Raw genomic sequence first — 21530 nt, forward strand, 5'->3', positions numbered from 1 at the left:
GAAAGTCTTTTTATGAAAATCCTAACCATGAAGCAGACTAGGGCAATGAAAGAATCAGACATGTGGGTCTGCGTAATTGGGGAAAGAGATGGCTCCTTGCGGCTTTGTGATCCCATCCCTGCTCCCCTGGAGCTCCAGGCTTCAGAGTCCACTGCCATCTGAGGCTAGCCAGTCAGGTGACTTGGGATGGGAACCCCCTGGCTTCTTTGCTGACTGGGCTGAGGTGCAGGAAAGCAACCTTGCTTAGGGGCTGTGCTGACCATCCTCCTGGTCTTACACACACTCTAGTCCTCCTGCCCTAGACCGTGTCCTAATCTGAGTCCAGGCCCTGCCCATAGGAGGAGGGAGCCTCCCCACTTCCCCACCGATCTGCATTGCTTGTTTTGTTGTCTAAGGATGGGATCCAGGGTGTCATGCCTGTTAAGCATACCCCACCACTGAGCTATGCGCCCAGGCCTCCTCTTTTTATCCTGGTCGTCTCTCACTCTGTTTAAATGTCAAACCCATCCTGGGTCTGTCCCTTCTCAGGCCTAGGGACTGTGTCTAAGGACAGTGCTCAAGGAACAGGCACTTCTTAAACTCCATTTTTCTTGAATGCCTTATTGAGAGTCCTCTTTTCGGGCCATGCTATCTGCTACATTTCCTTGAAGTTTCTCCTTTTTTTTTTAATTGATTTTAAAATTATATAACATAAAATTCTAACCTTTTTAGGGGCTAGAGAGGTGGCTCAGTGATTAAGATCACTTGTTGTTCCAGCAGAGGATCCAGGTTCAGTTGCCAGCACCACATGGTGACTCATAAACATCTAAAACTCCAGTTCCAGAATCCAGCACATAAGAAAAATAAATCTAAAATATAATTTTGATTAAATATTTTTACATTTTGATTGTTATTGAAGGCGGGGAATGCCCTGCCATAGCTTGCATGTGGAGCCAAGAGGACAGCCTTTGTGTGGTGTCTGGAGATCAAGTCAGGTTGTCAGGCCCTTAAGGCAAGCGTCTTTATCCACTATCTCACCAGCCCAAAATGAACCTTTGAAAGTATACAGTTCAGTAACATTTAATACATTTGCAATATTATGCAACCAACACTACTGTGTAGTTCTAGAACATTTTTATCACCCTCTGAAGAAGTACAGCCATTAAGCAGCCCCTGAAGGCCAGCAGTCTGCTTCCTGTCTCCAGGAACCTTCCTTCTCTAGATACTTCATCTAATGGAACCATATAATATGCGCTTGTGCTCGCCTTTATTCCTAATGTTTATAAGGCACGTTCACTTTGTAGGCTGAAGCAAGCACTTACTTTTTGTGGCTAAGTAATATTCCAAATTGTGTAGATGTGCCGTGTTTTGTCTCTGTATTCATCTGTTAATACATGGGCATTGGGTTGTTACTTCCCTCTGACTGCTGAAAACAGTGTTTCTTGGATTGTCCATGTGCATGTTGTTAAGTTCCAGTTCTTTGGGGTCTGTACTTGGGAGTGGAGTTTCAAGTCATATGGCAATTATATGTTTTAACTATTTTGAGATAGTGGAGGTCTTTTTTCGCAGATATTCTCCCTAAGTCGGCTCTGACAAGGCACAGCAGGCATGTACCCCCTAAATACTGGGAGTCAGCACATTACCCTGATTGCTAATTCTGGGAAGAATCAAAAAGAGTAAAGGCAAGGTACTCGAGTCTCCTTAGATGGGTAAGAGCTCCAAAGAGAGGACAGTAAGTGGAGACGAAGCAGGGAGGGGGACTCACGTAGGATGCTGAGAAGATATGAGGTTGACTAGAGACCTGTGAACATACTCCCATGAGAAAAGAGCCATGGGAGGAGGAGGCAGAGTGAGACGCCCCAAGGCCAAGGCCCAGTTTGGTTGGGGCTGCTTCTGTTGGTGGATGGTTTATTTGGGTTGAATTGACCGGTTGGTTGGTTTTGAGGCCGTCTCATGTAGCCCTAGTTGGTGCTGAACGCCTGGTCCTCCTGCCTCTGCCTCCCAAGCGCTGACATGACAGGCATGGGCCGCCATGCGCAGCTGCTCAGGCTGCTTTGGCAGGTCACTCTCAGCAGCACGGTGGGAAGGGCTGGGGCAAGTCTGCAGCGGGTCCAGGGCTCCGGGTTGGGACAGAGAGGCCCAGAGAGCCCAAAGCAGAGCGCCTGCAGAGCCCAGCAGCCTGAGTGCCAAGACAGGAGGACGCTGGGGCAGGCCAGGCTGCCCCTTCCAAAGTGAGGCCTGGACACACACACGGCAGCTGGCCTCCTTCCTCCCCCAGGCCTACACACATTCCAGAATAACGTCAGTGTGTTTGACCTCATCACTGACCTGGAGGACACTGTGACTTCGTAGAAAACAAATTTTAATCTGAATTACACCAACATGGATTACTTTTAAGGTAATTTCAAGAAACGACTCTCATCATAACTTCCTGAAGCCAACTTAACTCCTAGATGTGTTTCCTGTAGAGGGCAGGCAGTGAGACCAAGTCTCACGGTTTCCATTCTTGCCTTGAGTAGCAACTCCTCCGGGTGTAAGTTTAATTAGGGGAACATCTTCTCGTTGTAGGATTTGTACTCCAGAAGAGCTTCTCCTCTCGCAGTTGCAGACGGTGTCTGACTCTGTTTTGTGTCCCCTCCCCTGAGTCTCGGTGCCCTGCGTTCCTTCTACTGTTGCAGCTTTCCTTGTCCATAACAGTGGCTTCTGGCTAGGGCGCCTGATGCGTGCTGTAGGCAGTCTGACTTTGTACTGATGACTTTTGCTAATCATATCCACAGCAACGTCAGAAACAACCTGCTTCTTCCGGACAGTGATAGGAGGAAGGGGGACTTCACTGGGTGCCAAGTCTGAACCCTTGTTACTATAGACCCATCGTCAAGTAGGGTGATGATGTACACCCATAATACCAGTACTCGGGAAGCTGGGGCAGGCTATCAGTTCAAGCACTGAGCCTTGATGACCTTAGTTAGATCCACTCAGGTGAAAGGAAAGAACCAACTCCTGCAGATTGTCCTCTGGCCTACACCTACACACACACACACACACACACACACACACACACACACTATACACAAACATCCCCTATACACACACATAAACCTACACACACACACCTACACACCCATATTAACCTACACACAAACATCCTCTACACATACACACCTACACACACACACACACACACACCTATATACGCACATAAACCTACACACAAACATCCCCTATACACACACATAAACCTACACATACACACACCTACACACCATATTAACCTACACACAAACATCCTCTATACATACACACCCACACCTACACACACACACACACACACACAATTTTTGCAAATTTAAAAATCAGTACATGCATCCACCCTGTACCTTTTGATCTTTCTTCCTGCTCACTTTGCCTCACTGCTGCCCTCCTCTGAACTGGTGTTTCTTCCATGCCTTGTTCTTGAGAGGTTTTTATGTCCTTGCTTCACTTCCCTGTCCCAGGCCTTCTTCAGGTTCGGCTCCCCATTTCCAGCAGTCTAGGGCAATGTAAGCAGGTGCATACCAAGCCTTTGGGAGGGGAACTGTATTTCCAGGGCAGCTTCTGGGGAACAAGAGTGACATGGAACAGATAAGGCTGTTAAGGGGGGGCTTGAGCATAAATTCAGTTTCAAGATCGAAAATTCCTAAGGCTGAGGATGTGGCTTAGTGGGAGGTCACTTGGCCAGCATCCACAAGGCTCTGGGTTCAGTCCCAGATGGAGAGCAGTGATTCCCCAAAACTTTGAGATCATAGGTACTTAACGTTTTGAACAGAGTTTCTAAATCTTTATTTATTTATTAATGGTATGTGAGTATGTGTATATGTGTGTGTCAGCCAAGGGACAAGGGCCAGGCAGTGACAGTGTGGGCTACAGTGGCTTTGCAAATTCATAAGAGACATTTAGTCTTAAGAGCTCAGGCTGAGCCGGGCGGGTGGTGGTGCTTGACTTTAATCCCAGCACTCAGGAGGCAGAGGCAGGCGGATCTCTGTGAGTTCGAAGCCGGTCTGGTCTACAGAGCAAGTTCCAGGACAATCAGGGCTGTTACACAGAGAGACCCTGTGTGTAGCCAGGAGATTCAGAGCTCAGGCTTAGAAGAAATGTCTTCTAAGAGAGACGTTCACTTGTGAAATCAGCTAAGGAACACTGAAGTTACTTCATGGAAGGGGAAAAGAAATGTCCCAGGGTATCTGGTGAGTGAGGAATGTAGAATGTGCATGCAGAACCACTGAGCTCTGCCCTGGCTAGGGAAGAGGCAGCCCATGGAAAGGGAGCCCAGGTCTCCCTGGTACCCACGAGGGCTTCTCAGTGTGTAGGCATTGCTGTCCTTGGCTCATAAGGTGGGGTCAGATTGCCCTTCCAGGAATAACACAAGGCATCCACCATCCTCAGAGCTGCCCGATTGGGACCCTTGGGTACTCAGCAGAAGGAAGCCACTAAGGAGCAGGCCTAGTGACAGAGATTGTACAGGTGGTGGTTTCCCGGAGGAGGATAGCCAGAGACTCTGCCATGTGGAGAATGCCAAGTGAAGGCCCAAGTAGCCTGGGTTGGGCTTGGTCCTCTCCTTAGCAGGGCCACGTGGCAGGCCTGTTTCCCTGTGCAGGCACAGGCACTGAGAGACCCGGCAGCTCAGGAGAACAACACAGAGCACACGTAACAAAGGATATGTCACAAGTTCCCTGCCGGCCTTGGGGGCCTCTCATTCCTGGAGAACCCGTGCTCTTCACAGACTTGGCTACCTTCAGTAGGTGGAATGTTTGAGTCCCATCCTTACGAGTTAGTGTGATTGGAATGCAAAACTGCTGTGTAAGTTTCTGCTCAACTGCTGTGTAAGTTTCTGCTCGCCTGCTGTTAAGGAGCTGTAACCTAACCCTTTTCCTGAACTCTGGCTCTACTGGACCAGAGGTGCACGCTCTGAGGAGATGCTTGCTTGGGTTCAAATTGGGTGTAGCCATTCTTTTTTGAAGAATTTTTTTAATTACCTGTAGCAGGAAGAGGTATGTGCATGTGAACACAGGTGTCCCCAAGAGGCAGAGGCCAGAAGTCAGGCTGTGGGCTCCCATGGACCTTGACCTACAAGCAGTTGTAAGCCACTGGATGTGGGTGCTGGGATCTGAACTCAGGTCCTCCGGAAGAGCCATCTCTCCAGCCCAGCTGTATCTGTCTTTTAAATTGAGAGGCACCCAGACAGCAGAGGCAGGAGGATCTCTGTGAGTTCAAGGCCAGCATGGTGAACATGGCAAATTCCAGGTCATTCAGGGCAACATAGTGAAATCCTATCTCAAAAACAAAAAATAAAGTTAAATAAATAAATAAAATGGAGGAGGGGATGCATTTTCTCAGTTCTTTGATGTGAATTTGTATTTTCTAAGTTATCGTTTCAACTTTAAAGCATGTTGGTGGGGCAGCTGAAGAGATGGCTCAGTGGTTAAGGGCACTTGCAGCTTTTCCAGAGGACCTGAGTTCAGATCCCAGCACCCACATGGGCCTCTTACAACTAATGCCTAGAACTCAAATTCCAGGAGATCCGACATCCTCTTCTAGCTTCCAAGGGTGACTGGAAGCATATACACACACACACACACACACACACACACTCTCTCTCTCTCTCTCTCTCTCTCTCTCTCTCTCTCTCTCATACACAAATGAAATAATAAAACTTTTTAAAAATCATTTTTTAAAATAATCTTTTCTTTAAAATGAAATAAAAGGAACCAAGCATTGTAACACATACCTGTAATCCTAACATTTCAGAGGTAGAGGTAGGAAAAGCAGGAGTTAAAGGTCATCTTTATCTGTGAAGTAGGTTTGAGACCAGGCTAGGCTACAATGAGGTCCTGTCTTTAAAAAGAAAAAAAAAAAAAAAAAAAAGCTGGGCAGTGGTGGCGCACGCCTTTAATCCCAGCACTCGGGAGGCAGAGGCAGGAGGATCTCTATGAGTATGGGGCCATCCTGGTCTACGGAGTGAATTCTAGGACAGCCAGGCTGTTACACAGAGAAACCCTGTTTCAGGGCTGGGGGGAAGGGGGGGATGGTGTTTGCTAAGAAAATGTGTTTCCATGTGTGTAACACCAGACCAGCGCCCTCCGCAGCCCACACTACGAAGAGGTAGGACCTGCAAGAACTGGGGAACCTAGGCCATTTGTTTCCTTTGGAAACTGGTGGACAATAAAGCAAAAGCAAAATTCTAATGTTTGAAAAGGGGTTTTCCCCAAGTATTTCTTAAATGTCAAATAATGGTGGTATGCTCGTCTTCAGACCCAGAAAGGGCTCAGTGGACAGCTGGTCAGGGGAAGTGGCTGCTTGTAACCTGTTGCCCTCTCTCCAGAGGATGCGAAGGGCATGTCCTAGGGGTGCCTTCCAGAAAGGGGGAGATAAAGAGGTAAACAACTCCCTATCTGCCTTGGGTGGAGACCCAGCCTGTCATTACTGGTGACCCTAAAGACAGTTTGTCCGTTTGTTGTACTCAGGTAGACTCTAGTGAATGAGTTATATGAGATTTTGGTTGAGGCTCAGCTCTTACCCTGGGCCCTGCTGGCACTGAGAGTGGCTGGCACGTGCCTTACAGGATGTTAGCAGCAACCCTAACCTCTCTCTACCCGTCACATGCCAATAGCACCACCTCCTAATTGTGACACCCAGGACTGTGTCCAGACAGGCAGATGTCCCTTAAGGAACAGTGTCCTTCCCGGAGAGGAGCCGCTAGGTGAAGGGAAGCAACAGGGAACCGGAGGTACCCAGAAACAAGCAAGGGTAGAAACAGGACTGCCCCTCAGACAGAGGGGAGGCTAGGGTCCAGAAGGGCAGGCGTGGGGAGGACAGTGGCAGTGTCTAGCCTCTACAGACCTTGAGAGCTTGCAGAGACGGACACAGGAAAGAAGAACTCCCAACTTGTTCTTCCGCGCTCCAGAATCCCAGTACCCATTTCCCAGTGGATGAAGCCAATTGGGAGCCCAGTGGCAAGGAGACCTGGGTGACAGGGTCACAGGGATCAAGACCCAGACATCAGGCAGGGCAAAGGGAGAACATAGATTCAAGGGCAAACAGCAAAGCACTGGTTGGAGTTTCTCTGTGTAGCCCTGGCTGGTCTAGAACCCAGGCTGGCCTCAGACTCAGAGACCGGCCTGCCTCCACCTCCCAAGTGCTGGGATTAGAGGTGTGTGCCACCACCGCCCAGCCGACACTTTCCTGTTAATATTAGTACATTCAAAAAGTGCCTGACACCTGTGAGGTACCTGCCTACCTGCCTAGATAGTCACAGTAATGCCCCTGAGTGTGGAGGATGCGGCTGAGAGCAGCCCCAAGGGAAGCCTCTTGGTGGAAGTGGGAGCGAAGCAGAGCAGAAGTGTGGGCGAGGCGCGGTGCCCGTGGCTGCTCGGCTGGCCCTAGAGCCTGGCTAGGAGAGCCCCGAGGAAGTCGGCGGTGCTGCAGGCCGGGACTTGTTGCTTCCCTCTGCACTCCATGCGTAAGGACGGGAGGCACTGGGTTAGTCAATCCTAGATGCTGACTTGTGTGTCCAACAGGATTTCATGCGGGTGACCGCCGATCCCCACCCCCACCCCTGCAGACCCACCACAGACAGGACTGTGCCATCCAGCCACCCACTTAGAGCACTGGGGTGCGGCCGTCTCTATGGAAGATGGCTTACTCCTCACACTGATCGCTTCCATCCCCAGTTCTATGGCTCCTGGGATCTGGACTGTCCACTGAGTGCATGTTATCCTTAGTGAATTCAGGCTTACCTTCCCAGCTGGAGCGCTGCATAGACATACCACATTGGATTTATCCACGTGTCAGCGGCAGGTGTCTGTTTCTGCTTTTTGGCATTATGAACAAGGCCGTTCTGAATGTTCATCGGATGTTTGTTTGAACACAGGTTCTTTCTTATTTCTCTGAGATATGCCTGAGAGTAAGTAGGATGGGTCTTGTGGCTTAGTCTTGTGAGGAACTGAAAGAATCTTTTCCAGTGGGGCTGCATCACTGACTAGTCCTACCAGCAAACTAGAGGTCTTTCTCTCTCTCTCTCTCTCTCTCTCTCTCTCTCTCTCTCTTTCTTTATTTTCTCTTTCTTTCTTTCTTCCTTCCTTCCTTTCTTTTTCTCCCCCCATACCTTGACTAAAAACATACCTGCCTTTTTATTGTTTACTACACTCACCCTAGCCATTTAGAAGTAATATCTCTGTGGGTTTTATTGGTTTTGTTCAATTTGTGATGCGTCTTTTGTTTTTAGAGTGTGTGTGTGTGTGTGTGTGTGTGTGTGTGTGTGTGTGGTGTGTGTGCGCGCGCGCGCGTGTCTGCAGGTACTTGGGTACTTGCAGAGGCCAGAAGTGGACATTGATCCCCTGGAGCTAGAATGAGAGGTAGCTGTGACCTGCCCACCATGGGTGCTGGGAACTGATCTCGGGTTCTCTGGAAGAGCATTAAATGTCAACTGCTGAGCCGTCACTCAAGCCCTCTTGTTTTGGGGTGTTTCGTTTTGTTAACCCAGCTGGCCTTGAACTCACTATGTTGCTAGCTAAGGCTCAGTTTGAATTCCTAATCTTCCTGCCATCATCCCCAGAGTGCTGGTATTACAGACATGCACCACACCTGGTTTATGAGGTACTGGGGATTGAACTCAGGACTTGACGTAGTAGACAGGACTCTATCGACTGACCTCCATTGATTCTGCACTGGGGTCCACTAATCCCTGTGTCTGCCGAGCTAATGGTGCAGTTCACTGGTGCTGATTACTTAGCCTGCATGAAGCCCTCAGTTCGCTCCCCAGCGGGAACACGAGCACACACTCACGCACTCACGCACTCTGCACTGCCTTGATTCCCATCGCTCTGTGGGAAAATTTGAAATCCAAAAAGAAGAGTTCTCAGATTGTGTCCTGAGTTCTTGTTTCTGTTTTTTCAAGATCCTTTGGGTCTGCTGGGTTCACAACAGACTCCCGACCACACTTACGGCTTGGCTGATGGCTTTCTCATGTCCTTGATGAACTTGCCAGCCGAGTGCTAAGTGGAAAATCCCCTTCGCTCTTCCCCAGCCTCCCTTTGAGAGGAGACTTGGCCAGCAGATCCCAGCTCATCTGACTGAGTTTAGTCTAGGGCCAGGTAGTCAGCCAGCCAGGGAATGTGTAGGCTCTACCTGGCCCTGCAGCAGAAGACCCACTCCATCTAATCCCAACATCCCACCTTCCTGGCTTCCTCCCTGGTGCCCAGGGTTGTGATAATCTCCAGGTGCATGTCCAGCCACACCACACACATTCTTTCTGTGCCTGTCATCCTGCCCTCTATCCCTCCTAAGAGTGACTCACGGCACAGAGGGAAGCCATTTTGTTGTCAGGTGGGACCAGTGTAGCAACCTGGCCTTCCTGGTGGCATGCATGTCCAGTCACACCCAACAGATCTGTCATCTGTGCTGCAGGCACTGATTTTACTGTTCAGTGAATTTTGTTTAAGACGCGGTATGTATCCCTGGTTGACCTGGACCCACTGTGTAGATAGACCAGGCTGGCCTTGAACCTGTGGGGCTCTGCATCCAACGTGCTGGAATTAAAGGTGTGTAGCACCACACCTGGCCTGGTGGGAGATTTTTTATAAATTTATAAAAAAAGAAAAAGAAGAAAGGAGGAGGAAGGCCAGGCAGAGGGTAAACTTTCTGGAAGGTGTCAGGATCATCAGCCTGCTGCTGACTCCATAATACAGGCTCACACCTGTGCCTTTTTAAATGAGTAAAAGGGGAAAGGCCAGCATGGCCAAAGTGTGGCCAACAGACACTAAAGCCTCTGAGAGCAGAGGGATCAGCCCTGTGGTTGCCTAAGGGAGCCGAAGATCTGCTCTACCGGACAGTCACTGACCTGCTCACCCTCCGCTCACGCTTCTGGAACATTCCTGCTGCTCACATGTAACAAAACTGTTGGCAGTTGTGTGTTTCTGAGAGCCATTTGGAGTTCTGTGAACACAGTGGGTTAGCCTGAGCCCTGATGGCCTCATTCGTGAAGCAGAAATAGTAACACCCAGTCCTTAGACTTCGGGGGCTGAGGGTGTAGCTCAGAAGCACAGGACTCGTCTGACATTCACAAGGCCCTGGCACCACCAAAAATCGAAATAAAAAAGCACAGCTGTTTGGTTGGAGACCAAGCCCTCAATAGGGCACTAGATGTGCCGCAGACCTTCCATGGTGGCCCCCATAAGCCTGGCTCAACCCCCTTGAAGGGGTCTCAGCCTTCTGTTCCTGATTTCAACCTCTTCCTGTGTGCTGAGCAGCTTCAGCTGGGCATCAGATGGCGGGGACAGCCAGGCTGGAGCTGGGACTGGATTTGGAAGACAGGAGGGTTCAGTAGAAATGCATCATTAGGGTGCTGGCGCTGGAGCGTTCCACAAAGACCTCCGCTCTGAGTTGAGAAACTAGAGTCTTGAGGTTCAGGCTACCTGCTGTTGGAGTGAGAAGCGTTGCCAATACCCTGAACCTGCTTGCAACTCCACACTGAGGTCTGAGGCCAGATAGTCAAGTAAGCAGGTTCCCCCAAGACACCTGCTTCCTCTTTGTACACCTGCTCTTTCAGCACCTCACCTCAGAAAGCCAGGAAGTCAGCGGCTGAAGAGGGAATTTACTATCAATACAGAGGCAACAAAATGTCAGCAAACCCCTAGGCTAAGGCCATAGCTCAGTGGTAGAGACCTTGTAGAGCACACTGGGACCGAAACCCAGTGATGGCCTGTGAGGCGCATGGGGTTTGACATTCATAAATGGTTGAGAGCTGGGCACCAGCCAGTTGTAGAAGGTTTGTGTAGCGTGCTTACCCCGGTATTGAATAAAACTGGGTGGACACGGTGGCATATACCTACAGCCCCAATACTTGGGAGGTAAAGGGAGAAACAATCAGAAGTTCAAGGTCATCCTTGGCTACAAGCCAGGTGTGCTGGCACATGTCTGTAATCAGGCACCCAAGAGAATCCGAAATCAAGGTCATCTTTGACAACACATCCAGTTTGAAGCCAGCCTGGCTACATGAGGAGAGGGAAAGTTGAAGAATATGTTTCCACACTTGAAATCTGAATGGCAGCATGCAGAGATAACATTTTATTGGCACACAGCCACCGTCTCTATTAATTGTCTCTATAATGCTTGGACCGTGTAAAACAAGTGAGGAAAAGTGTGATGCCACTTTAAGATGGCAAAGCTCCCTCTCCTTCCAGTGTGCTAGAGGGGCTAAGAAGAGAAGAGTCCAGTCCTCCAGACGGGGCTGCTCTAGAGTAGGACAGGTGGTGGGGTTCAGGCGAAGGACCAGGGGGGATTAGGAACTTCAGTGAGCAGTTCCACCACCACCCCAGTGTGGTGACAGGGATTTCATCTGAGACTCTTCATGTCCCCAGAGTCCTCAGGGCTGCTTGGGGCTGGCCCTGAGCTACGTTCACTGATTGCCTCCCTCCTCTCTCCAGAATTTGCCTTCTGCCAGGTGAACGCCTCCGCTGCTCTGGCCCTGGCCTTAGCTGTTCTGTGTGACTTGCTCCGACAGTGGGACCAGCTGGTGCCAGGACTGCCCATTCTCCTGGGGTGGCTGCTAGGAGAGGGTGACGACCCCCAGGACCTCGTGCAAGACCCACAGCAGGTAATCGGAGCTGCTCAGGGAGCTGGGAGGCAGAAGTGTCCTCTGGGTGTAGCCCCGACAGGCCTGAGGAGTCTCTGGGTGGTGAAAGTGTGCCTCGGGCTGCTCTAATGTAGAGAGAGACTGGTTAGGAGAAAGTCTCCTGGGGGATGCACACAGCACACACACACTGAGGCTTACTTTGGAGGTCTCAGTGGCAAGCTTTCAGACACTTTGAAAAATACACCTTGAGTACTAAAAATTAAACTATGGGAAATGCGTATCGGTTGACCTTAGCATGAGCAAGGGCCCTCACAGCTCTGGGTCTAAGCATTTCCCAAGAGTTAGGGTCCTTCCAGGGAACAAGGTGCTTGACCCCTCTTCCCAAGTAACAGGGAGCAGTCATGCACATCTGGAAACTGAAGACCAGCAGAGGCAACCCAGGCATTGGGAAAGACAGAAGTCTGTGCCCAACCATGGGACTCTACTAACTGACTTGGCATTCTGAGCAGATAGAGTTCAAAACCCAGTCTGTTTATAGGAAATGTGGAAATGTAGAAAGTGTTTTTTATATGACCTTGAAAACCCTGGAAATGTAGTCTCAGAAGGCTGGTATCACGCATGTGCTCAGTAAGTCTTTGCTCTGCCGCCGAGATCTCCCTTGCTTCCTTCTCTGATTTCTCAGTACACATTAAATCTAAGATCACTTCCATGGCAAGGTCCTCTTTTCACCATTAGTTCCCCAAAACATCTTGGCTTTGAGCTACTCACATACTCACACATCTTATCAAAGATCATGTGACGTCTGGGAGAAAGCCACTCCTCTCTGGTAGAGGAGGACAGAGTGACTTCAGGCTGCCCGTGGTGGGCGTGGGTGTTGACAGGCCGAGTGGTCCCTCTGTCAGCTGTGGAGGGGACACAGCTGTCACATCTAGTGGGGCCTATGTGGTGAGCCTGGGGCTGGGCAGCACTCCCTCCAAGGTCACTGTGGGGCGTTTCATTTGCTGTAGGGAGAAGACGACCACATATTTGAAAAGTCAGAAGTCAACTTCTGGGCTGAGACGCTGACCTTCGTGAAATACCTGTGTAGGCCGCTCTTCCTTCTCTGTCAGCCTGGCTGGCCGTCCGATCACTCCCAGAAGCTCTGTCACCTGCAGACAGTAGCATCAGAGCAGCGTCTCCTCGTCTCTCAGCTCCTGAGAGAACTTCCACCCTCGGCTGAATTTCTGAAGACAGTGGAGCACACAAGGCTGCGCATTCAGGAGGAAAGGACTTTGGCTGTCCTGAGGCTGTTGGCCTTCCTGGAAGGAAAGGACGTTCTCAGAGCCGAGGACTGTCCTAGCGAATGGCAACAGTTAATGGCCCCAAGAGCTTCCGAAGCAGCCTGCTGAAAGAAGGCTGGGGCAGGGGGTGGAGTATCTCCCCAACTCGAGTCTACAAGGAACGTGTTGGACGTAAACTGAAGTCTGTCCTGTTGCACCTCCCCACCTCTGGGAGTCGAGGCTTCTTTCTACAGAGGCTCTGTCCTGTGCACACTCATTGAAGGCAGCCCAGTTTGTTGTGGCTCCTGTCGGAAGTGAGGCCACTACGTTGAATGTTGAATGTTTACTCTGTCCCAGGTGCAGGCCACCTGCAGGCCTGAATTAGCCTTTTCTGTCCTGAAGAAGTGCCATTCCAGCCAGATCTCCTTCCCAGACACTGACTATACTGAATCGAGTTGCAGCAAGCAAGTCCTCCCACTCCACACACACACACACACACACACACACACACACACTGCTCTTTTGTTTGTCTGGGTTTGGGCTCTGTGTAGGAGCTGGATTACTTAGCAAACAGCCTATATTATAAACTTTATTCCATTTTACCAAAGAAGAAATATGTCCCAAGTGTTAGATTCTGGGAGAATTAAGAATCCACCCCTTGCAAATACTTGTGTTGTATTATCTCCATGTTCAAGTCTTTCAGAGGCCCATATTAAGTGTCCTGCCTGTCTCCCCTAGAAGGCCTGTGAGGCTGGAAACCTGGTTGTTGTCCATTGTTTGTTTCTGCTCTTCGAAGGAGCCTGGGGGAAAGAGAAGCCTGAACAAATGCATGATTCATTTGATACCTACCCTGTTGACTGTCCTGTGATTGTTGGAAGCAACAAAACGATTCTATTTAGAGGTTAATAAACACATTTATCCACCTCAGTGATTCCATCTAGAAACCTTCCGGGTTTTCTCGGTTCCAAGCCCAGCCAGCCGGCTTCCTCGGATGCCCAGCAGGTGGCACTCTTGCACACATTATGCTGCTGGTCTAGTTCTTTAGCTTTCTAGCTTAAAACTTACTTTAAACCGTTCGGCACCTGTGCATGAGGGCCGAGCGCCCGTGCCACAGCACGCATGTCTGTGGAAGTCGGGACACCTTCAGAGTCGGTTCGCTCTTTCCACCTTCACATGGGTTCCAGAGATCCAACTAAGGTTCAGGCTTGTACAGCGCGCCTTTATCAAGCACTGAGCCATATCATTGCCGGCCCGGCTTAACACTGCTAATGTATACTTTCAGAGTGAGTGTCACCCACCCAGGGTAAGTGCTGTAGCCTGATCCACATTCCTAGTTATCTCCAAAGACCACGCCAGCCATAGTTAGAAACTTGTAGGGCCTATAAATACAGCCAGATACTTCCCAGCTGAGTGGTCACTTAGGATTACAGGGAAAGAGAATTGAATGTGCAGACTAGAAAGATGTTTGCTGGGCCATTTCCCTCTGCAGAAAGGCTGAGGTTACAAACGTAACCGGTCTCTGGGAAGAAAACCACCCAGAACCATAAAGAAGCATAGAGAACTGGTCTACACGAAGAGGAAGACAAGCAATGTCCATGGTGTCTCTGAGGAGGAACAGAAAATCCCCTAGGTGGTTTGCAGACATTCAGCACCAACTTTGGGATTGTATGACCCGGTAGTAATCACCTAGTTAGGCACCAGTGTAGCCCACCCTTGATGAAAAATTGAAAACCTGACATTTTTTAGTCTGTTTTGGGTTTCGCTTTTCTGAGTCAGGGGCTTGCTTTTTACACCAAGCTGGCCTCACACTTGTGTTCATCTTCCCGCCTCTGCCTCCCAAGTGCCAAGATTACAGGCACATACCCCCATGTCCAGCCTTATACTACTTTATTCTAAGGTCTAGCTGGTGAGAGGGCTGGTGGTGTAATGGGATGTAAAGTGGGAGATTCTGATCAGGGCCCAACAAAGGCCAACCGTCCCTCTCGACGCCCATCTAGAATGAAATGAAAGCAGTTACATAACAATAAAACTGTCTCACGCTAGCAGGCATGCCGCACCAAAGCATGTACCAGAACATGTTTATGTTATCTCCAAGTCCATCCTACCAAGTCTACCCAGTGGGTGTTCTCGCTGCTGTTGGCTGGGAGATACCGCAGATTTGGATCTTGGCTGGCTATGGCCAGTCTGGGAGGGCAGGAGGGATGGATGTTTCCACAGGTTTGTATCTGAAATCCTACCAGCTGCAGCTAGGGGTGTGGTGGTGGCTCCATGATTTGCTGAGGGGAACCTGGGAAACCTCAGTCACAGAGACTCATGCTCATGTTTGGGGTCATTGCAGCCACAGGTGCCCAGCCCTCTCTAGGGAACAAAGCCAATGTGGGCAGGAAGAGTGAAGCAGCCATCTTTCCTAAAGTCACTACTTGCTTTTGGCTCCAAGCTTTAGGGCCCTAAGATTTGGATGGCCCCTGACTCTGTACTCATATTCTGTAACCCTCAACCCTTCTGGTCTGGCCACAGCCAAAAGCCAGAATACCTTTAATACCTAAGATGGTGTGGGCTTTGTTTATCTTGTAGACACCTCCTTGGATATTTTGTGCCTTGACAGAGGTGACAGTAAAGGACGAATTTTATCTTTGTGTTAAAAGTAAGAAAACCCCAAGAGCAAGGCACTGGATTCAGTCCTCAGCTACGAAGGGAAAAAAAAAAGTAAGAAAACCCAAGTGACAAACAGACTATGTGATTTGCCCAGGCCACATGACTTACCAGGGGCGAAACTTCATATATTTTTTTTTTTTAATTGAGATAGGGTCTCATACAGAGCTGAGCTAGGCTGGCCTAAAACTCAAGTCAGCCTCCCAAGTGCTGGGATCCTAGGGGTGAGCCACTGCAGCCACTCAGGACCACATTTGTGACTTGAACGTCCTCCAGCTCTGCCCTGGGCTCTAGCTGCAGGGGCAGCAGGCGCCACCGTGCCGGCAGATGCGGCAGATGCGCGCAGAACTCAGGAGAGCCTGCTGAGTGACAGGCAGGTCGACCTCTTTCCCTCCCAGGTTAACTGATACAGCCCAGGTGCACACTGGACTGCAAGCCGACAGGAAGAGCAACGTGGGAGGGTGGAGGTCAAGCGTCCTTCCCTGGCAGCTGCCGGGCCTTCCACCCAGGCCAGCCTGAGCTGCCAGCTGGGTGAAATCATGGGCCCAACTCCACCTTCTGGCAGCCAGGGTGGACTCGGCGGCGTAGGGAGGAAAGACCTGACTCCAGATCGCCGCCGACAAAAGCTGGTGGTGGCTTTAGCCTCGCTGGGCGCTAGGTGGGGGTGTCTGCCCCCTCTCAAACAGAGCCGGGCGACTTTTGGGAAAGCATTTTCTATCGAGAGCTAGTGGGGGTTGCACCAAAAGCCAACAGAATGGGACCCCCTCCCTACACCCCCGACTGGCGCTTCAGCAACCGCCACCTCCCGCGGCCAGCACAGAGCTTAGATTCGACGCGGTGCCTCCCACAGCCAAAGAGGAAAAGTTGCAGGACTCGACAGGCTAAGGCTGTGCAGGGCGGGAAGCCTTGGCCAGCAGCTGCACCCCCACCCCTAAGAGGGCTGGGGAGGCCAGGCCAACTAGCAGACACAAAGGTGAAGGAAGTGACTTCCTCCATGTCCACAGTGCTCCCCCCCCGACTTCCCTCTAGTTCCCCGAGCGGGCTCTCCCGCCCCGGACACCCCGCGCCACTCCGCGCCTTTGGCCCAGGCTCAAGGTCTTGTGATGTGATTAGCAAAGCCAGCGCCTTGTCCTCAGACACTCAGCCCTGCCCCGCAGGCCCCAGCGCTCAAGTCCTGTTTACCGAGCCTGGGCGGGGAGAGGGGCGGAGAAACGGGCCAGTGCTCCTCCAGGCTGGCCGCTCCCGCCCCCACCCCCCCTACCGCGTCTCCACGTGCAGCTGGGTTCGAGCTGCCACCTACGGGACAGGCCGCGAGCCCGCCCCCCCCCCCCCCCGAGTCCTAAGCACCCTTTGCCAACCAGTCTGGCCACACGCATCATTGCAAATATTGTTGCATTTTGCAATTCCCGCGCGCCGTGCAAAAACCGAGGGTGGGAGATAAAAAGCTGTGCCAGTCGGCCTAGCAGGGTCGGGCGGGGGAGGGCACGTCCAGGGTAACCCGGTCCGGGTCACAGCTAGAACGTGCAAGCGCATTCCAACGGTACAGGCCCAGAGGCAGAAGAGAGCGGGATCTTCCCGCCGCCGCCGCCACCCAACAGCACCCAAAGGGGCCGCGCTCCCCACGCCGCCCGGACGCCCGGGCTGCCCGCCCCTCCCCGCCCCACTCCGCCCCCTCCCCCGAGGGGGGAAAAATTGGCGGCGACCAATGAGAGGCCGAGGAGGCGCCTGACGTCGGCGAGCCGGCGGGCGGCGTTGCCTGGAGACCCCGGCGGGTCAGCGTTCAGTCCCCTCCCCGGGTGCGCCTGGCCCCGCCGCCGCGCGGCTCCCGGGCTCTATATAGGGCGCGCGCTCGCGGGTCTCGGAGTTCCACCAGTCCGCGAGCTGCCGTCGGCTCCCGCGGGGGGCGGGCCGGGGCGCCGAGCTGCGCTCTCGCTTCTCCTCTGCCCCCCCACTCCGCGCCGCGGCCTCCTCTCCTCCTCCTCCTCCTCGGCCCCGCAAGCAAACTTTCCGTCCCTCCCCGCCCCTCGCCCGTTATTCGTCTCGATTCCAGCCGGGCCGCGCCGCGCCGCACCGAGGGCTCCTCCCAACCCTCCCCGCTTGCAGTTCCGACCATTACAGGACCCAGAGAGAAAAAAAAAATGTCGACCACACTCCTGTCCGCCTTCTACGATATCGACTTCTTGTGCAAGGTAAGCCGGCGAGCGGGGAAGGATGGCGGACCGCCTGGAACCCCTGGAGTTCCGAGGCTTGGGCTGGCCGGGCCGGGTTAGGGCGGGAAGGGGACCCTTCCAAGTTGACTTTCCGGGTGGAGGGAAGTCCTGGAGTTAGCAGCCCTGTGTGCTTGCGACTGTGGGCGTGGAGAGCGGGGAGGGAGCGAGCGAGTAGCGGCTGGAGCAGCGGCGCTCCTCCCGGGCCGACCACGGCCACGCTGCCGGGACTTCCCGGACAGTGTTTGCGCCGCCCACCCCGTGGCCACGGGCCCGGGATCACATGGCTAGACCCGGCCGCGGCCCGGGTGGGCGTCCTCCACTCCCTCCGGCCTGGCTTTCGCGAGTGGAACGGTGAAGGCCGAGTTGAAGTCCGCAGGGAGAAAAGAAGGTGGGCAGTTGGGGACTAGGCTTGAGTTCTCCCCAACTCTTCCTCCCCTTCCGATCTTCACCCCGTCCCCGCTCCCCTCCCTTTGGCAGACGGAGAAATCCCTGGCCAACCTCAATCTGAACAACATGCTGGACAAGAAGGCGGTGGGGACGCCCGTGGCTGCTGCCAACAGCTCGAGCTTCACGCCGGGCTTCCTGCGACGCCACTCGGCCAGCAACCTCCACGCGCTCGCCCACCCCGCGCCCAGCCCGGGCAGCTGCTCGCCCAAGTTCCCAGGCGCCCCCAACGGCAGCAGCTGCGGCCCCGCGGGCGCGGGCGGCCCGGCCTCCTACGGCCAGCTCAAGGAGCCTTCGGGGGGCAGCGGCACCGCTCTGGTCAACAAGGAGAGCAAATTCCGGGACCGCTCGTTCAGCGAGAACGGCGAGCGCAGCCAGCACCTCCTGCACCTGCAGCAGCAGCAGCAGAAGGGGGGCAGCGGCTCCCAGATCAACTCCACGCGCTACAAGACCGAGCTGTGCCGACCCTTCGAGGAGAGCGGCACGTGCAAGTACGGCGAGAAGTGCCAGTTCGCCCACGGCTTCCACGAGCTGCGCAGCCTCACTCGGCACCCCAAGTACAAGACGGAGCTGTGCCGCACCTTCCACACCATCGGCTTCTGCCCCTACGGCCCGCGCTGCCATTTCATCCACAACGCGGAGGAGCGGCGGCCCGCGCCATCGGGGGGCGCCTCCGGGGACCTGCGAGCGTTTGGCGCGCGCGACGCGCTGCACCTGGGCTTTGCCCGGGAGCCGCGGCCCAAGCTGCATCACAGCCTCAGTTTCTCGGGCTTCCCGTCGGGTCACCACCAGCCCCCGGGGGGTCTGGAGTCGCCGCTGCTGCTCGACAGCCCCACGTCGCGCACGCCGCCACCGCCCTCCTCCTCGGCCTCATCCTGTTCCTCCTCCGCCTCTTCCTGCTCCTCCACGTCGGCCGCATCCACGCCCTCGGGCGCCCCGACGTGCTGCGCCTCGGCGGCGGCTGCAGCGGCGGCCGCGCTGCTCTACGGTCCCGGGAGCGCCGCCGAGGACCTGCTGCCCCCCGGAGCCCCGTGCGCCACCTGCTCGGCCACCTCGTGTGCCAACAACGCCTTCGCCTTCGGCCCGGAGCTGAGCAGCCTCATCACGCCGCTTGCCATCCAGACCCACAGCTTCGCCGCCGCGGCCGCCGCCTACTACCGCAGCCAGCAGCAGGGCCTGGCCGGCCCCGCGCCGCCCCCCGCGCAACCCGTCGCGGCCCCCGCGCCGCCCTCGCCGCCCTTCGGCTTCCAGCTGCCGCGCCGTCTGTCCGAGTCGCCCGTGTTCGACGCGCCCCCCAGCCCCCCGGACTCGCTGTCGGACCGCGACAGCTACCTGAGCGGCTCGCTGAGCTCGGGCAGCCTCAGCGGCTCCGAGTCCCCCAGCCTGGATCCCGGCCGCCGCCTGCCCATCTTCAGCCGCCTCTCCATCTCCGACGACTGAGGCAAGGGGGCGCCCGCGAGGGGTTGGGAAGAGGCGCCGCCGGGGGGCACCGGGTTAAGGGGTGACCACGGCCGCAGGCCCTACTTGCAGGCTCCCCTGACGAGCACTTGGACTCGAACTCTTGCTGGGAGGGGCCCCGCCCCTTCCCTTTCGGTTTTCTCGTTTCGTTGTTTTTTTTTTTTTTTAATCATTTTTATTATTATTATTATTATTACATAAAAGAGTTTCGTTCTTGTTGAAATAAAAGCCAACGAACTTTGTGTGGATGAACAAAAATAGTCACAACAGGCGGTTGTGATACGGTAGAACAAAAGATACCAAACACTTGGTTAGGTCTCAGATGAGTTTGAAACTCTAGTTTAAAAAAAAAAAAAATCGGCCCAGCACCAGCAGCTAAAAACCACCATTCCATCTCTTCTTTCACTTGAAAGCCTTAGTTACAGTCCAGATGTGAGAACTCTTAACCTTGGAAGGGGTTCCTAATGTATTGTCTCAGACCAGTGTGAGCCAGCCGGCTGCCACCTCCCTAAACTATAAGCTTCTAGAATTCAGTGTAATGCCAAGAACATGCCTTGAAACGAGTAGCCTTCGGCCCGTGAGTGCGGTTGTTTTCCTTGTGTTTTTCTTTTTTTAAACAAAGTTATATATGTTTGGGGGTGGGGGGCGGGAACCTTGCATTCCAAAGTTCGATACTGGTCTCATGGCACCACTGAGTGGGTGCTTAGCCTAGAACCGTTTCCTCTGCTCTCTGGAAGCCTTGAGCAGAGCTCAGTTCGTCATTGTTGGGAGACAAGTGTGCTTCATTTTTAGCTGTTCTGAGTTGATCCGCGCCACGGCACCACAACTCAATATGAAAAAAAAAAACTATTTAACTTATTTATTATCTTGTGAAAAGTATACATTGAGGATGTTGTTCATACTGTATTTATCGAGTATGATGAAAAGCAATAGATATATATTCTTTTATTATGTTAAATTATAATTGCCATTATTAATCGGCAAAATGTGGAGTGTATGTTCTTTTCACAGTAATATATGCCTTTTGTAACTTCACTTGGTTATTTTATTGTAAATGAGTAAGAAAAAAATCTTAATTTAAGAGATTGTATGTAATATTTATTTCATTAATTTCTTTCCTTGTTTACGTAAATTTCAAAAGATTGCATGATTTCTTGACAGAAATCTATCTATCTTGATGCTGTGGAAGTAGTTTGAGGAACATTTTGAGTTTTTCTTAGAATGTATAATGGTTGTGGCCCATCCAGCTTTAAAGAGAGAATGACCACATACTTTGCAGTCAGGCTCACATGTGGCATGCTTTTCTAATTCCAGCTTTATAAACCAGCAAGAAAAAAAAAAATGGTTGCTGACTCCACCACCAGATCTACTGTGACATTGAGTATAAAGACATGTAGCAATAATGGGAAATGGTCTCAGTGCCTTCACAGGGCCCGAACTTGCCTTAAATCTTCCTCAACCAAATAAGTATTTCATTAGTGCTTGAGAGAATTTGAATGTCGGATGGGTTCACCTGCACAAAAGGAAGAGATTTTTACCACTTTTTTTTATATAGCTATAAAGTGAAGAGGGCCATCTTAGTGCTGAAATGGTCTGTAGTACATGAATATGCCTTGTTTCGTGACAGTCCAAAACTTGTACTATTATTTTTCAATGTAAAAAGGCAGGAATGTCGACTCCCAGGCCTTCCTGGATGGCGGAGGAATGAGCAGGCGCTTAAGTTTGTATGTAGGTACAGTTGGAGCACCGAGTGTACTCTGGACTACTTTTGACAGAAGTAGGTTTTTTGAATGTAACAAGATAAGTCAACTTGAGTTGTAATATATTTTGGGGAATCAGTTCACTACAAATTGTGACTGTAAACATTGTACTGTAAATGTTTTGTAGTTTTCCCCCAATAAAATTTTTTGGGAAAAAAAA

The 21530-nt window shown here is 52.2% G+C and overlaps 2 protein-coding genes across 4 annotated transcripts in view; both read left to right on the top strand.

Moving 5' to 3' along the window:
* Window positions 1-13773, top strand: part of Thada (THADA armadillo repeat containing) — a 294070-nt gene extending 280297 nt beyond the window's left edge. For both annotated transcript variants that reach the window (XM_028892580.2, XM_028892588.2), the window contains exons 37-38: window positions 11439-11608; window positions 12595-13773. In XM_028892580.2, the coding sequence (XP_028748413.1) occupies window positions 11439-11608; window positions 12595-12975 (551 nt within the window). In that variant the 3' untranslated portion in view covers window positions 12976-13773. The remainder of the gene's footprint in view (window positions 1-11438; window positions 11609-12594) is intronic.
* Window positions 13774-17537: 3764 nt separating this feature from the next.
* On the top strand, window positions 17538-20950 carry Zfp36l2 (ZFP36 ring finger protein like 2). Of its 2 annotated transcripts, none has more exons than XM_028892567.2 (2): window positions 17538-17687; window positions 18186-20950. In XM_028892567.2, exons 1-2 carry the CDS (start codon window positions 17637-17639, stop codon window positions 19590-19592), a joined length of 1458 nt encoding a protein of 485 aa, XP_028748400.1. In that variant the 5' UTR covers window positions 17538-17636; the 3' UTR covers window positions 19593-20950. The 2 variants fall into 2 exon arrangements, with proteins under 2 accessions (XP_028748400.1, XP_037053873.1); XM_037197978.1 differs by lacking the exon at window positions 17538-17687 and adding an exon at window positions 17702-18096.
* Window positions 20951-21530: the final 580 nt, after the last annotated feature.

This window comes from Peromyscus leucopus, chromosome 22, assembly GCF_004664715.2.
Source record: "Peromyscus leucopus breed LL Stock chromosome 22, UCI_PerLeu_2.1, whole genome shotgun sequence".
Classification (NCBI taxonomy): Eukaryota; Metazoa; Chordata; class Mammalia; order Rodentia; family Cricetidae; genus Peromyscus; species Peromyscus leucopus.